This window comes from Xenopus laevis, chromosome 1S (assembly GCF_017654675.1).
Source record: "Xenopus laevis strain J_2021 chromosome 1S, Xenopus_laevis_v10.1, whole genome shotgun sequence".
Taxonomy (NCBI): domain Eukaryota; kingdom Metazoa; phylum Chordata; class Amphibia; order Anura; family Pipidae; genus Xenopus; species Xenopus laevis.
The window spans coordinates 47650241-47665682 of record NC_054372.1 but is presented as its reverse complement, the minus strand read 5'-3'; the positions used below and the strand labels follow the sequence as shown (position 1 = coordinate 47665682).

Genomic DNA, 15442 nt, shown 5'->3' with positions numbered 1-15442 from the left:
ATACATAATTTATCTGTGTATGGATAAACAGAATAAATACAATTTATAATATTTTGGATTCATTGCAGGCACTGAAAGACCTATCTCTCATTCATGTAAACAGTTATAGCAGACTAACAAAATGATTCCCTTTTCTTGTATAACATGTTCAAAGGGTTCAGAACAGACAAACACAGGCAACACCAGACGAGAAGATTTGGGGAGATTTAGACACCCGGGCACAAATCGCCTCTTCTTCAGGTGACTAATCTCCCCGAACTGACTCTCCGCCGGCTAGAATCTAAATCGCTGGTGCAATGTCACTTGGAGTGCTTGGTTTTCCAAAGTCGCCCGAAGTTGCATCAAGAGGGAACTTCGGGCGACTTCGGAAAACTAAGCACTCCGAGTGCGATCCCGCCGGTGATTTAGATTCTAGCCGGCAGGGAGGCAGTTCAGGGAGATTAGTTGTCCGAAGAAGAGGTGATTTGTCGCCAGGCGACTAATCTCTCCAAATCTCGTCTGTCTTTTTTCTAAATCGACAGCACTCACCAGACACTCACACTATTATTATTTTGTCTCGAATTGTTATTGGTTCCACCATATTTTTGTTAAGTGAAATATAAAACAGGATTTACACTGAATGTACACAGAGTTTAAAAGCCTGTTAGTATTATTATTAAAGGCGTGTCTTTGGAGGTTTGGCACAATTAGTATTTTTTTTTTGGTTTGAATAGATCTTAAAGGGCAATTAAGGACCCAATGAAATTTTTCCTTAAGTCATACATAGAGCTCAAGCAGCTATCAAATTTATTAACATCCCATAGGGAATAATGCTAATGCCTTTTCATTTTGAGCATTCATATTGCCAACTCTCACAGACCAGGTCTAAAAATGGAACCAGATATTGTTTGTTTGGTAACATGATTACAACTTGTGATGGGAAATATGTTACAAAGAACTGTGGTGCTAAATCAGTTTATTCCACACTTATCTGTACTGACCCCCCATAATAAATGTGTGTGCTACCCAAGAGCAGTTGGGGAATGACCTTTGCAATCTAAGGTTTTGAATCCATTATTAGTCTCACTTATTAGAAAATAAAAGTCATTGGGGAATCATGGAAACCGACCATAATATGAATAGAAAACCATAAGTTAAGGATCCCAGTTATAAAGCAACATCATTTACATCTCAAATACATAACAGGAAAATCAACATTGTAATTCAGGGACATTTCCTATTTGCTGGGTACAAGTTAGTGCAGCCAGGAGGGTGAAGGCCTGAGGCCAAGGGGCAGGTGGGAGATAAAGCCATATTTCCTCTATGGATGGTGAAAGTATAGGCATGAGGTGGTATCAGCCTAGAAAAAAGAGAAACATTTATAAGCTGGGGGCCACAATACATATATAGGTGTATTTTGATGCTTATTGCGTATAGTGCCTTTCTAAGCTTTATGATGTAAATAAAGGGGTTTGGATTGGAACTGTGGCCGCCATGGTCATAGAGCAATAATCTTAGTTATAAAAGAAGACAGAGCTGTGTCTTTGTAAAAAAAAAAGAAAGAGGCTTAGCCATTCCCTATGCAGCAAGAAAGTTTTCCAGAGCTTAGGGCCATACTGATGGCATTTTGTATTTACTGCAGAAATGTCATCCCCAGGACTTACTGTAGCTCAAGAACCCAGCCACCTGTGACCATAATGTGATCTGCAGGACACTGGGTCCTGGGTATGGTGGGCCTCCTGCAGTAGCTTTTTTTTTTTCTGGAGTATAATGGAATCAAACTGACTGGATGTTATGGGCAAATGGACCCTGTCAATTACTGTCTGTATTTATAAATTACCATTTTACCCCCAAATGTAATAAAAGGCACTAAGTTTGCCCAGAAGCACTAACCAATACAATATTTGCTTTTAAACAGGTGACCAATCAATGCTACCTGCTGATTGGTTGCTATGGGCAGGGCTGGATTTCACCGATCGGCGCCGAGGCCAGCGCCGGCATTCGCGCACACACGCCCCCCCCAGGGCCGCATGAGTCATTTAAGAACTGATTTATCTATACACAAAGAAAGCATTAGATTGTCAACAAGGAATGTATTCTAATTCAATTTCTTTTTAAATATATTTGTTACACCTTGAACTCCTTGTTCCTCAATTCAGAATTAAATAAAAAAGCAATTTTCAGTAGAATATACAGTATATAGGAGGAGAAGCAGGATAAATTCAGATCACAATGTTCAATGTACAGCTCAATTACAAAGCATGAGTCTAACTGCTTAAAAGACATTTCTTGTGGCCTTTATTTGCCAAAAAATATTCCATGAACCCAGAATAATGCCATTCCACGAATCAATAGGGATGTTTAAACTTATGCAGGAGCATTTATGATAAAGTTAATGTGGAAGAACATACAGGTACAGAGACAGAGGCAGTGAGTTTATGGCCTGTAGGACAAGAGAAGGTTACTAGTGGACATTAAAGGATAAGGAAAGGTTAAAACAAAGTAAGCTTTATCAGAAAGTTCTATATAAATACACCAGTAAACCCTAACGTAATGCTGCTCTGAGTCCTCTGTCAAAAGAAACACCATATTTCTTTCGTCCTATTGTGTACACATGGGCTTCTATATCAGACTTCCTGTTTTCAGTTTAAACCTCCAGTTCTTGGGCTTGAGCATGCTCAGTTTGCTCCTCGCTCCCTCTCCCCCTTCCTCCTCCCCTCCCAGGCAGGAAGTGGTGTCACACCAAGCTAATATGGCAGCTGCTATCCTAAACAAACAGAGTTTCTAGAACTAGTTACTCTGGTATGGTAAAGCATTCTACAAAATTAATATAGTGTTATAGCTTGCACTATTGTGGCTAATCTATTGGCAATAAACTGCCTCAGTAGCTTTCCTTCTCCTTTAAAGGACAAGAAAAGTTAAACTAAAGAAGTAGGCTAGAAATGTTGTACATTATGTTTTGGGCTTCTGTACCAGCCCCAGACAACCAAAGCCCTTTAGCAGGGAAGATCTGTGCCTCCAAAGATGCCCCAGTAGCTCCCCATCTTCTTTTCTGCTGATTCACTGCACATGCTCTGTGCTGCAGTCACTTACTGAGCTTAGGGACAGACTAATAGAATATAAATGTCACAGTTTAAGGCCAATAGTAATTAAAACAAATAATTACTACATGGCAATACAGAAACCTGTGCAACTAGCACCAGAATTTAATAATCAGCCCTGTAGCATTAGCTTATATGAAAGACCAACCTAATTTCCTGCTTGATAATTTGTGACGACCCCTAAGCTTAGCTTCTCAACAGCTGCTCAGAGTCCACTGAGCATGTGAGTGTCGCAGACACTTTCCAAGATGGTGACCCCCTGTGACAAGTTTGAAGTCCTGGATCATTGCTGATATTGACAAGATGAAACTTTAGGCTGGTGCAATAAGATCAGCATATAAAACATTGCATTTTTAGTCCTATTCATTTTTAGGGTTTAGTTCTCCTTTAAGATTTCTTATTAGAAAAAACAGCCAACAACACATTACCTGAAAATAAGATGTGACCATATTTAAGTTTGGAGCAGAATTAGCAAAGAGTGAAGATGAACATGCCACCAGTTGCCAGAGGAAATATCACAGCACTTTATTCAATTGTATAGGAATTTTCAACACCATATTTTTTTAAAGGGTGAAGTCTCACTTCAGCCACATTATAAATACAAGCATATATATATATATATGCCCCTTAAAATTGAATAGAAAACAACGAAATGTGATTTCTGGCCATTTCCACATCTTAATTTCCTTGGCATCCAGTTTATATGTATTCCTAAAAATAAAGGGCAACATGTCCGGTTCTGAATCTTGCTGCCCATATATCCTTCATGTCTAGCGTCATTTTTACATAGCACAATGATGTATGAGACAATTAGCTGACCAAACTTTTCTACGGCTAAATATACAGTATCAGCCCTTTAAAACACAGCAGATGTTACAGAGTACGAGAAAAAGAAATTCATCAAACAACATCGAGCAAGCTGTTTTATGTGAGGACAATGGCAAACCGACACAGTCTACTGTTATCTATTAGAGGAGAAGGAAAGGTCCAAGACAGTTTATTGCCAACAGATTAGCCACATTAGTGCAAGCTAGAACACTATATTTATTCTGCAGAATGCTTTACCATACCTGTATAAACAGCTGTAGTCACTGTCTCTGTTTGTTTAGTATAGAAGCTGCCATATAAGCTTGGTGTGACATCACTTCCTGCCTGAGTCTCTCCCTGCTCACTTACAGCTCTGAGCTCAGATTACAGCAGGGAGGGGAGGAGGAGAGGAACAAACTGAGCATGCTCAAGCCCTGCCCTGGAGGTTATGCTGAAAACAGGAAGTCTGATACAGAAGCCCATGTGTACACAATAGAAGGAAAGAAATGTGGTGTTTCTTTTGACAGAGGACTTAAAGCAGCATTACTTTGAGGGTTTACTGGTATATTTATATAGACCTTTCTGATAAAGCTTACTTAATTTTAGCCTTTCCTTCTCCTTTAAGAATAATTATTTGATCAAAGGCAGTTTTTGTAAATGTGATGCTTATAGTGTCATTCCCTTGGGCCAATAAAGAAAAAGCAGGCTTTGGTTTAATAGTGTGAACGAAATCAATATTTAGTACTTGCCAGGCTAAGTTCTTTCCTTTTCTTTTCCTTTTTCAGCAGTATTTAAATATTGCTTATCTTCTTTTTGTCAGAAATGTAAACTGTTCTATGAAACAATGTGGTTTCAAGCATTTAGATAGCTCATCTGTTGAAAGAAGTTCACATTTTATTAATGTCACCCACGTTGAATAAGAGAAAATTGGACAGCGAGATCAATTTGCAAAACAGACGTCAAGGCTCCTTTTCTAAGTTAAGTGTTAAAACATTGTATGGGAATTTAGTGAGTAAAATAAAGGCAGAAAGCACGGAGGATAAAGGGCTGCTGTTAACCTGCAAATTCAGGCTGTTTAGTTCACTGGGGAACCTGTCACATTGTATTGCCAATGAAGTACTCCTATGACTAAACAGGACCACCCTTTTCTGGGGTAAAAGGGCAATTTGGCCTTCATGCTTATTTTCAGTCTGATGCTTTTTTGAATTGGCTGTACACGGAATCGACATTGTTCCTCATTATGAATGCACTTTTTATTGTTCGCAGAGAATTGAATGCAGATTTCTAAGCTCATTTCCATTTTCACGTGACCGATTTAAAGAATAGATCTTTCATTAATCTTTAATCTCAAAAATGCAATCAATTAGATAAACACAAAAAATAGGAATAATTACTTGTCGGGCAAATAAATGCAGACAAGTCTGTTTTTTTTTGTGGTTTGCATATTCACTACTGTGATTAGAGAGTTGGTATTTGTAACCAAGTAGCCACGGAAAGTGAAATGCAAAACTGCATTAAAGCCTTGGCTATTAATGTTCCTCATTTAATTGTTCTCTTTGAATAATTTACCAGAGTTTCCAAATGTGTTTATGCCCTTCTAGCCTTCTCCTTTTGGTCAATGTACATGTTACTCAGTAGAAGTGTGACACTATAGGCAATAACTTATGGAATTCGATCTTGCATCTCAATTCTTTATTAGAAACTGTCATATTTATTTTTGGAACCTTCAGCTGAGTTTATTTGTAAATCTTAGGGCAGAATTTTTTTTGTTATGAAAGACATCATAAAATAAACATGGAAACCTTTGAAACAAGTCTGCTGAATTACAGATATAGCTTGTGTTTTCCTATCATCTCCTTAATTTCCATTCAATACTAAGATCGTGAATATGAAATCATCAAAACTATGGTAATATTTCCAGTGAATTCAGCAGAGTTAATGTTTTTAACTTGAACGTAGCCATTGTAAGAAGGGAAAACTGTACATTTGTCCAGAAATCAAACAAAGAAATCATTAAGTTTCTTTTAATATATTCTGTAAACGTTACAAAATATACCAAAAAGAGGACTGAAGAAAAATTTAGAGTGCATTATCCAAGAGCTTACAATTTTTTAAGAACATTCATAGAATAAATGTGATACCACCAAAGTTTTGGAGATACCACATGTTACTATTTCTAAAAGCTTCTCTAACATACATTGGTACTAAAGATAGACTTTGACATAGTATACTCATGTTCTCATTTAGAACCCCCAGTAAATTTAAAAAGGGCAATGGTCCTTCCCTTGACAAAATGTGAATTTAATGAAGAAACAAAGAGAATTTAGGTAAAGATGCCTTATTTAAAAAATCTCTTCCTTTGAAAATAATAAATGGAGGATAAAAATGTTACTTTATTTTACTCTGAAAGATGGTTCATTTTCTGGTGCTAAGTTTGCAGAGACTTTACTATACTTTTTTCCCTGTGGTTAGTTTGTAGCTCTGTTTTGAATAATAACACAGCAATTCCAGTTGTAACTTTAACTAACCTCAGAAGGGGGTGGCAAACTCCTCCTATTTACCCCAAGAGTTTTAAGAGTGAAAGAGTGACATGGTCACCATGTAAGACTTGTGTCTGCATTCTTACAAACACACACAGTGAAATTAGAACCAATCAATACACATGTGCCCTTGCAGATGGAGTTGTGAAGTCAGTATTTATTATTGATGTATTAATGGTCTTCTTTTTGCCCTAATTTGATAGACCTATTCAATAAGTAAACCTTGCATAACAACATTTTAATACATTGTCAATGATGTTCTGCTATCTGGATCTGAAGTCTTTATGCACTGATTTCTTTGGCTTGTTTCCTGTCTATAGGTGGTCATAGACACACAGATAATATTGTACAAAACTAATCTTTGTATGATATTCGGTGCCTGTATGGTGCAAGACGAGCTGACTGATATAGGCAGAAGACTTGGATATCGGTCAGCCTAGCCGATCGGACTGGTCGGAAAAATTTGATCAGGTGCCTTTGAAGGCAAATCGTCGGATACAGGTAGAATTCTATTGTTTCTACCTGTATGTCTGACCAATCAGCTCTACACATGTGTATTGAAACGAACAATCTTTCTTGGAAAGATCTTTTCCAGGAAAGATCGTAATTGTAGCGTGTATGGCCAATTGCAAGTGACAAAGACAACTCATCTCTAGCCAATCTTTTATCATTGGGTGATCCATCATTATCTCCTGTATAACATAGCCTAAATATGAAGGAAACACTACTTGAGCCTTTAGATAAGTCTACTACTAACAGGCTTTTCTAATAACAAACAGTTTTTCTCTGTGGACCTTTTCATATCCCAAAACACATTACAGGGTTATTTAGATTTGAATTTTTTTTATTAAGTAGCCTCTAACATGAGATAAATGTCCTTGTATACACAGGTTGAAATAACAATGTTACATATGGGATCTAGTTTTCATAAAATTCGTTTTCCCTTGTGACGTTTCTCATTACTCCCACCCTTGTTTCTCCAACCAAAACATTGTAAGGGGTAAAATGAAATGGAAATGCAAAAGGGTCAAATCCTTTCTGCATTTAAGCAGTATAATACACTGAGTCAACCTACTCTCAATCCTCCTAATCAATTTGCTTGAGTGCTCTGTGCACTGGAACTGATACCCTAACTGTAACACTGCAGGGGAAGTCCCAATCTACTTCTAAGGAGGCAAAGATGTCCCCTAATTTACATCTGCATTGTATATCCCATTGTTCCAGACATAATATACATACATACCACCCACATGTTAAATTGAAAGAATTTCTTTATTTGTTTCAGCTGCAAAATGTTGCAGGGCAATTGTTTTGTTTTTTTAATTTACTGGGATGACATTTATAAATATGAAGTATAGTTAAATTATATGATAAATTGCTAGTTCCCTCTTTTAAAAATATGCCCAAAATGTAATGGCAGTAGGTACTTTGACCCCAGTACAAAATACTTCAACACATATTTGCATGGCTTTACAGAATAGTAACTAATTCAAGACGGAATTGGAAAAACATCTATTATAAAGCATTTTGCAGAAATTTGATATCAAGCATTTGAACAGAAGTGGGGCTCCTCTACAGATGCAGTGTCGGACTGGCCCACCGGGAGACCAGGAAAAGTCCCGGGGGCCCAGGTGTCAGTGGGCCCTTGTGCTGCTAAACATTTCATGGTCATTCCTTATTTCTATGAGAAAAAGAGGCTAAATAGATGGAATAATCAATTATAATATGTAAAGAAAATAGACTAGGAGAATAGAGGTTTAGTCAGGAGAGGAAGAATAATAGTACTGAGAGTGGGCCCCTGGTCTAAGGTTTTTGGGTGGGTCCGACACTGTACAGATGTTTATGCATACACATTCATATTACCCACGGCATGGGTTGGCAGTTATATAGATCTCTATAGCAATTAAAATGTATTTATAGTAAGTAAAGAGATTGCAGATCTCCTGCAAAAACCAGGATAGATACATTAATTGCAGGGACCTTTTTTTTTTGGTTGTGTCCCTCCCACACAGTGATTGCTATTAATAATACAATACTGCACTTTAATATGAATGTCTATTGCTTTAATGTTAGTTTTAAAACAAGCCAATGTATAGCTTTGTTCACATGACCATGCTGCAGCCAGTGCTTCAAATATCAGACTGTTTAATAAATGGACAGGTCTACATCTTCACACATACATATACATTCAAATATTCATAAATTACACACACAAGCTCACTTTTATGGACAATATATTTAAATTAATAAAATAATTTTAAAACACAGGGATTTAGAGCAGAATTACAAAGTCCTTTTATAAACTGTACATGTTTTAAAAAGAAATGCCCCGTTAGATGGATTATCCAAGCAGTCCGACATCACTATACAATGTAGCTGGTTAGATCCAGCAAGTATGACGTCACGTCAATGATCTGATCAAGAATACCTGCCCTGGCCACTCTCCGGACGTTTCTATCCATTTGCTCACACTGTGGGCCCAAGTATCCTTTTTTACATAAACACTTGTTTGGTCTCACGCAGACGCCTCCATGCCGACACTCTGGTTCGCATTTTGCTATAATAAATACAATGGTTTCTGATTAGTAAAATTTTTGGCATACAAAAAGAAAGTAAAATCGTTCGATCGATGGATTAAAATCCTTCGAATCGTTCGATCTAACGATTATTCGCTCGATTGAACGAATAGCGCTAAATCCTTCGACTTCGATGGCGAAGGATTTAACTTTGGCGGTCGAATATCGAGGGTTAATTAACCCTCGATATTCGACCCTAAGTAAATGTGCCCCTTAGAGGCCCATTTATCAAAGGTCGACTTTTGAATTCATTTGAATTTTTTTAAATCTAATAAATTTGAATATACTCGAAATTCGATTGGGAGGTTATTTAAGAAAAAGTCTAAAAATAAATTTTACCGACTTGAAAACTCGAATCAAGTTTTCTAAGTTCTCTAAAAAAACTTGAATGTCAGGAAGGCTATTAACATCTTCAAATGTGTCACTGGACCTCTCCCATTGACTTATACAGAACATGAACTCGGCAGGTTTTAGGTGGCAAATTATTCTCAGGGTAAAAGTTTGATAAACCTTGAATTTCGGATTGAGTTTGGATTATTCCCAATTCGAATTTGTGAATTTTGACCAAAAAAAATTCAAAAATCTAAATTTCCGATTCGACTCTTGATAAATCTGCCCTACACAGTATATGCACCTTTTATGAAAAAAGCTATTTTATAATACAATATACATGCATAAGATCTATTATCCGTAATTTGGATTACATACCGGAAGTCTGCTAAAAAATTATTTAAACATTTAATAAACCCTAATAGGATTATTTTACCACCAATATGGATTTATGCAGTTTAGTTGGGATCAAATACAAGGTAGTGTTTTATTACTACAGAGAAAAAGTAAATCATTCTTAAAAATTATAATGGGAATCTATGGCCTTCCTGTAATATGAAGCTTTCTGGATAACAGGTTTCCAGATAAGTGATCCCATATCTATACCAGGGACGCACCAAATTCATACAATTTGGATCTGGCTGAATACTGAATCCTCCACTAAAGATTCTGTAAAATCCGAAAACTAATTTGCATATTCAAATTTGAGAAAAATAAAAAATGAATTTAATGTCCAGTGACTATAGATTCTGTTCAAAGAATGATATGATTCAGCAGAAACTAGGGATGCACCGAATCCAGGATTCGGTTCGGGATTCGGCCAGGATTCTGCCTTTTTCAGCAGGATTAGATTCGGCCAAATCCTTCTGTCCGGCCGAACCGAATCCTAATTTGCATGTGCAAATTAGGGGCGGAGAGGGAAATCGCGTGACTTTTTGTCACAAAACAAGGAAGTAAAAAATGTTTTCCCCTTCCCACCCCTTTTTTTGCATATGCAAATTAGGATTAGGATTCGGTTCGGTATTCGGCCGAATCCAAAATAGTGGATTCGGTGCATCCCTAGCAGAAACTTGAACTGAAACCTGGATCCAGTGCATCTCTAGTAAATTTCTTGGTTTACTCAGTAATGATGGTATATTTCATGAATTTATAAATATTTGGAATTTAGGTCACAGGGAACAATTTCTAGGAATTACATGAGAAAATTCTAAGAAATATCTGTAAAAAAAGTCATACCACCGACAAAGCAATTTACTTTCAATCAAGTAACTGCGCAGTTAGATGGTGTTACAGGAACCACTAATATTTTAAACTACAAATAACTACAGGTATGGGATCCGTTATCTGGAAACCCGTTATCCAGAAAGCTCAGAATTATGGAAAGGCCATCTCCCATAGACTCCATTATAATCAAATAATCCAGATTTTTAAAAATGATTTCCCTTTTCTCTGTAATAAATCAGGACATTGTACTTCATCCAAAATAATAATGAATCCTGGTTATTGGGTTCATGTTAATGTTTAAATTATTCTCTAGTAGAGTTAAGGTATGAAAATCCAAATTACTGAAAGATCAGTTATCCAGAAAACCCCAAGTCCTGAGCATTCTGGATAAGAGGTCCCATACTGTACCTGTGCTTGGTCATCTTGTGAAAATATTCAAACAGATTTTTCCTTCTGTTACATAAAATTAAGTAGCCCTGGATTTACCAAAATGTACAAAAAAATGTTCTCATCACTAACCAATTCTGCAGAACTCTCCTTCCCATCCTTGACTACAGCAGCATTTTCCGGTTGGTGTGCAGTGTCCATTTCGGCAGTTGCGGGAGCACTCAGAAGCGAGTGGCTGTGCAGCCATTATTGGACGTCTGCATTCTTCTGGAACTGTTGGTCTACATTCAGGGAAGAAGAAAATGTACAAGCTCATTCACATGGGTTCCGCACACCAACACCAGAAATGTGGATTATGATAATCAAATGGGTAATATTTGTTTGACAAATCAACTTGAATCATTTAGAGTAGTGGTTTCCAAACGGTGAAGCTGGTTTGCTGGGGGGACCAGGCCACCTAGGCTGAGATCTGGTAAGAATATCTATTTGCCTGGCTTGAGGTTCATTTAGAGACCCATTTATCAAAGGTCGAATTTCGAATTCATGTGAATTTTTTAAATTCAAACTCATAGGGGCTAATTCAGTAACCTGCGGAAATTCGCCAGCGACGGCTTCGCTCACATCGCCACACTTCACCAGGCGAAAATTCGGCAGCACGACGCTAATTAACAAAGTTTACTCCAGGGCACCGAATGATGGCAAAGTTTTGCTAGCGTTAATTCGGCAAGCAAAGCGAAGTTGCACTAGCGTTGGATAATTTGCATACAGCGGGAAGTTAAAGGGATCCTGTCATCGGAAAACATGTTTTTTTCAAAACACATCAGTTAATAGTGCTACTCCAGCAGAATTCTGCACTGAAATCCATTTCTCAAAAGAGCAAACAGATTTTTTTATATTCAATTTTGAAATCTGACATGGGGCTAGACATTTTGTCAATTTCCCAGCTGCCCCTGGTCATGTGATTTGTGCCTGCACTTTAGGAGAGAAATGCTTTCTGGCAGGCAGCTGTTTTTCCTTCTCAATGTAACTGAATGTGTCTCAGTGAGACATGGGTTTTTACTATTGAATGTTGTTCTTAGATCTACCAGGCAGTTGTTATCTTGTGTTAGGGAGCTGCTATCTGGTTACCTTCCCATTGTTCTTTTGTTTGGCTGCTGGGGGGAAAAGGGAGCGGGGTGATATCACTCCAACTTGCAGTACAGCAGTAAAGAGTGATTGAAGTTTATCAGAGCTCAAGTCACATGACTTGGGGAAGCTGGAAAATTGAAAATATGTCTAGCCCCATGTCAGATTTCAAAATTGAATATAAAAAAATCTGTTTGCTCTTTTGAGAAATGGATTTCAGTCCAGAATTCTGCTGGAGCAGCACTGAAATTTTTTTTTTTCCCATGACAGTATCCCTTTAAAGTTGAATGAATGTATATGTTGCAACAAATACATTACACTACACTAGCCCAGGGAAGCTTAATAAAATAAAATAAAGTTGTTATAATGCCCTACTCACGAGCGCACTGTATAGTTTATGTGCCATATGTTAGGAAATGTAGGGGGGAAGCTGAGTACCCTTTGGGACTTTTCTCATTTGAGGAACTCCTATCTACTCTATTGCACTTCGCCTGGTCTGAGGTGGCAAAGTCAAGTCTGGCGGAAGAGGCAACGTTCAGTAAAATCCGCATCTTAGTGAATTTGCATCGTTATGTCCATTCGCCAGAGCGAAAATTCGCCTGGTGTTACAGTGCAAAGTAGCGCTACAGTCTCCTTCTCTAGTGAATTTACACCTGTGCCCGTTAGTAAATCGGCAAAGTCTCAAAATGACGTCACGCTGGCGAATTTTCAGTAACGTTAGACACTTCGCCCTTTAGTGAATTTCCCCCATAGTATGATGTAGAGGATGATTTTTTGCAATTGGTTTAATTTTTTATTTTTTGAGGTTTTTGAGTTACTTAGCTTTTTATTTAGCAGTTCTCCAGTTTACAGTTTCATCAGTCTGGTTGCTAGGATCCAAATTACCCTAGCAACGATGAACTGATTTGAATAAGAAACTGTGATATGAATAAGAGAGAGCCTGAATAGAAAGATGACTAAGATAAAGTACCAATAAAAATACATCTGTAGCCTTACAGAGCATTTGTTTTTTATATGGGGTCAGCGACCCCCATTTGAAAACTAAAAAGAGTTAGAAGATAGCAAACAATTTAAAAAGCATAAACTATAAATAATGACGACCAATTAAAAAGTTGCTTAGAATGGGTTATGCTGTAACATACTAAAAGTTAAATTAAAGGTAGACCACCCCTTTAACAAATGGCACAAGTTGTGCCGCACAACGGACCTAAAAACTCGGCAGGTTTTAGGTGGCGAATATTCAAATTAGGTTTCCATGGTTGAGATGTGATAAATCTCACATTAGAATTTACATTCGAATAGGGGGATAAAAATTAAGGGGCCCATTCACCAAGCTCGAGTGAAGGATTCGAAGTAAAAAAACTTCGAATTTCGAAGTGTTTTTTGGGCTACTTCGACCTTCAACTACGACTTCGAATCGAAGGATTCGAACTAAAAATCGTTCGACTATTCAATAGTCGAAGTACTGTCTCTTTAAGAAAAAACTTTGACCCCCTAGTTCGCCACCTAAAAGCTACCGAACCCAATGTTAGCCTATGGGGAAGGTCCCCATAGGCTTGGCTAAATTTTTTTGGTCGAAGGATAATCCTTCGATCGTTGAATTAAAATCCTTTGAATCATTCGATTTAATTGTTTGATCGAACGATTATTCCTTCGATCGAACTATTTGCGCAAAAATCCTTCGACTTCGATATTCGAATTTGAAGGATTTTAAATCCCCGTCGAATATCGAGGGTAAATTAACCCTCGATATTCGACCCTTGATGAATTTACCCATAAATGTGAATTTTGAAACTCAGAAATTCGAATTACAACTTATTTTTGTAGCATTGACTTAATGGCTAATCTGTTACCTTACTTTTATTCAAGATGAGCACTGTCCAAATATTTGGCCTACAACTTTAAAATTCAACAATTTTTGAATCCCATTGTATTTATGAGTACTTCAGTCTCTGCAGTAAGGGTATGTGCTAAGCAAACATCAGCATTAGATAAATTGCTATTGAACAAATTAATATTATCCATTAAACGGGTTTTGTTTTTAGGCACTATAACGAGTTGGGGTCTGGGAATAAGACACACTGGCCATCATGTCATTATAGTGGCAGATGATTATTTACCTAACACTCCTAACGTCATTACAAAAATGTATATAAGATGAACTAAACAATGAGCCTAGTAAGGTTTAGACTTTAGATTTGGCTTTAGGAATATAATTAACGTCACTGACATATGATTGGTTTGAAATAAAGCTGCTCTGATTTAGCATAAAAAACATTAACCAAATTAAGGTTAACGAGTCAAAGCATAAAAATATTATATTTATAATCATTCTAGAAATAAAATTGCAACATATTTAAAGGAACGGTAACACTAAAAATGGAAAGTGTATCAAAGTAATTCAAATATAATGTAGTGTTTCTACCCTGGTAGAACTGTTGTAAAGTTCAGTGGTAAAATGTGTTTGCTTCAGAAACACTACTATAATTTATATAAACAAACTGCTGTGTAGCCATGGGGGCAGCTATTCAAGCTGAAAAAAAAGAAAAGGCACAGGTTACATAGCAGATAACAGATAAAACACCATTGTATTGGACAGGGCTTATGTGTTATGTAACCTGTGACTTTTTTCCATTTGTTCCAGCTTGAACGACTGCTCCCATGGCTACAGCAGCAGCTTGTTTCTATAAACTATATTTGTGTTTCTGAAGAAGACACACAGCTTTTACCTACAAAAAGAACCCCCCTCGTTAGCAGATGCTATGCGGCAAATTCACTAACATTTGTAGTTGCGCCAGGCGCAACTTCGCCGCGCTTCGCCGCACTTCGCCACACTTAGTAGTTTCGCCAGCACTCCGCAAATTCACTAAAATCCGAAGTTGCGCACAGGGGTAGCGTAAGATTGCGAAGTTGCGCTAGCGTTGATTCGCTAAGTGAAGCGAAGTTACGCTAGCGAAGGCTAATTTGCATACGGCGCCAAATTCAAATTTCAATGGAGGAATACATATCAGCACTACAAATGGCTAGAAAACCTTCAAAACATCAAATAAAAATTTTATTTTGCCCTACACATGTGCCCACTGTATAGGTAAGTTGCCATGAGTCAGGAAATGTAGGGGGGAAGGAGGGGAGCCCCAAAAAAAATTTCAATCTTTTTCAGCCTATCACCCATAATGTAGAAAACACGCCAGCGTTTTTTGGGACTTAGAAAAAATTTTGACTTTTTTTGAAGCAATCCCTATCTACTCTATTGCGCTTCGCAAATCAAATAAAATATTTTCAAGACACAGCTTTTACCAGTGCTTGCTAACAGTAGATTATATGTTAATTAATTAAAATGCTTTCATTTTTTGGTGTTACTGTTCCTTTAATA

At 37.3% G+C, this 15442-nt stretch overlaps 1 protein-coding gene across 3 annotated transcripts in view; it reads right to left on the bottom strand.

The window, feature by feature from the left end:
• Positions 1-422: 422 nt before the first annotated feature.
• Positions 423-15442, bottom strand: part of hhip.S (hedgehog interacting protein S homeolog) — a 106281-nt gene continuing 91261 nt past the window's right edge. The window contains exons 12-14 of one of the 3 annotated variants that reach the window (XM_041579560.1): positions 11077-11225; positions 8856-8984; positions 423-1339 (exon numbers count right to left, since the gene is read on the bottom strand). In XM_041579560.1, the coding sequence (XP_041435494.1) occupies positions 1335-1339; positions 8856-8984; positions 11077-11225 (283 nt within the window). In that variant the 3' untranslated portion in view covers positions 423-1334. Of the gene's footprint in view, positions 1340-4491; positions 4761-8698; positions 8985-11076; positions 11226-15442 lie in introns of those variants that run through there. The other 2 variants (XM_041579559.1, XM_018243278.2) reach the window with 2 other exon arrangements.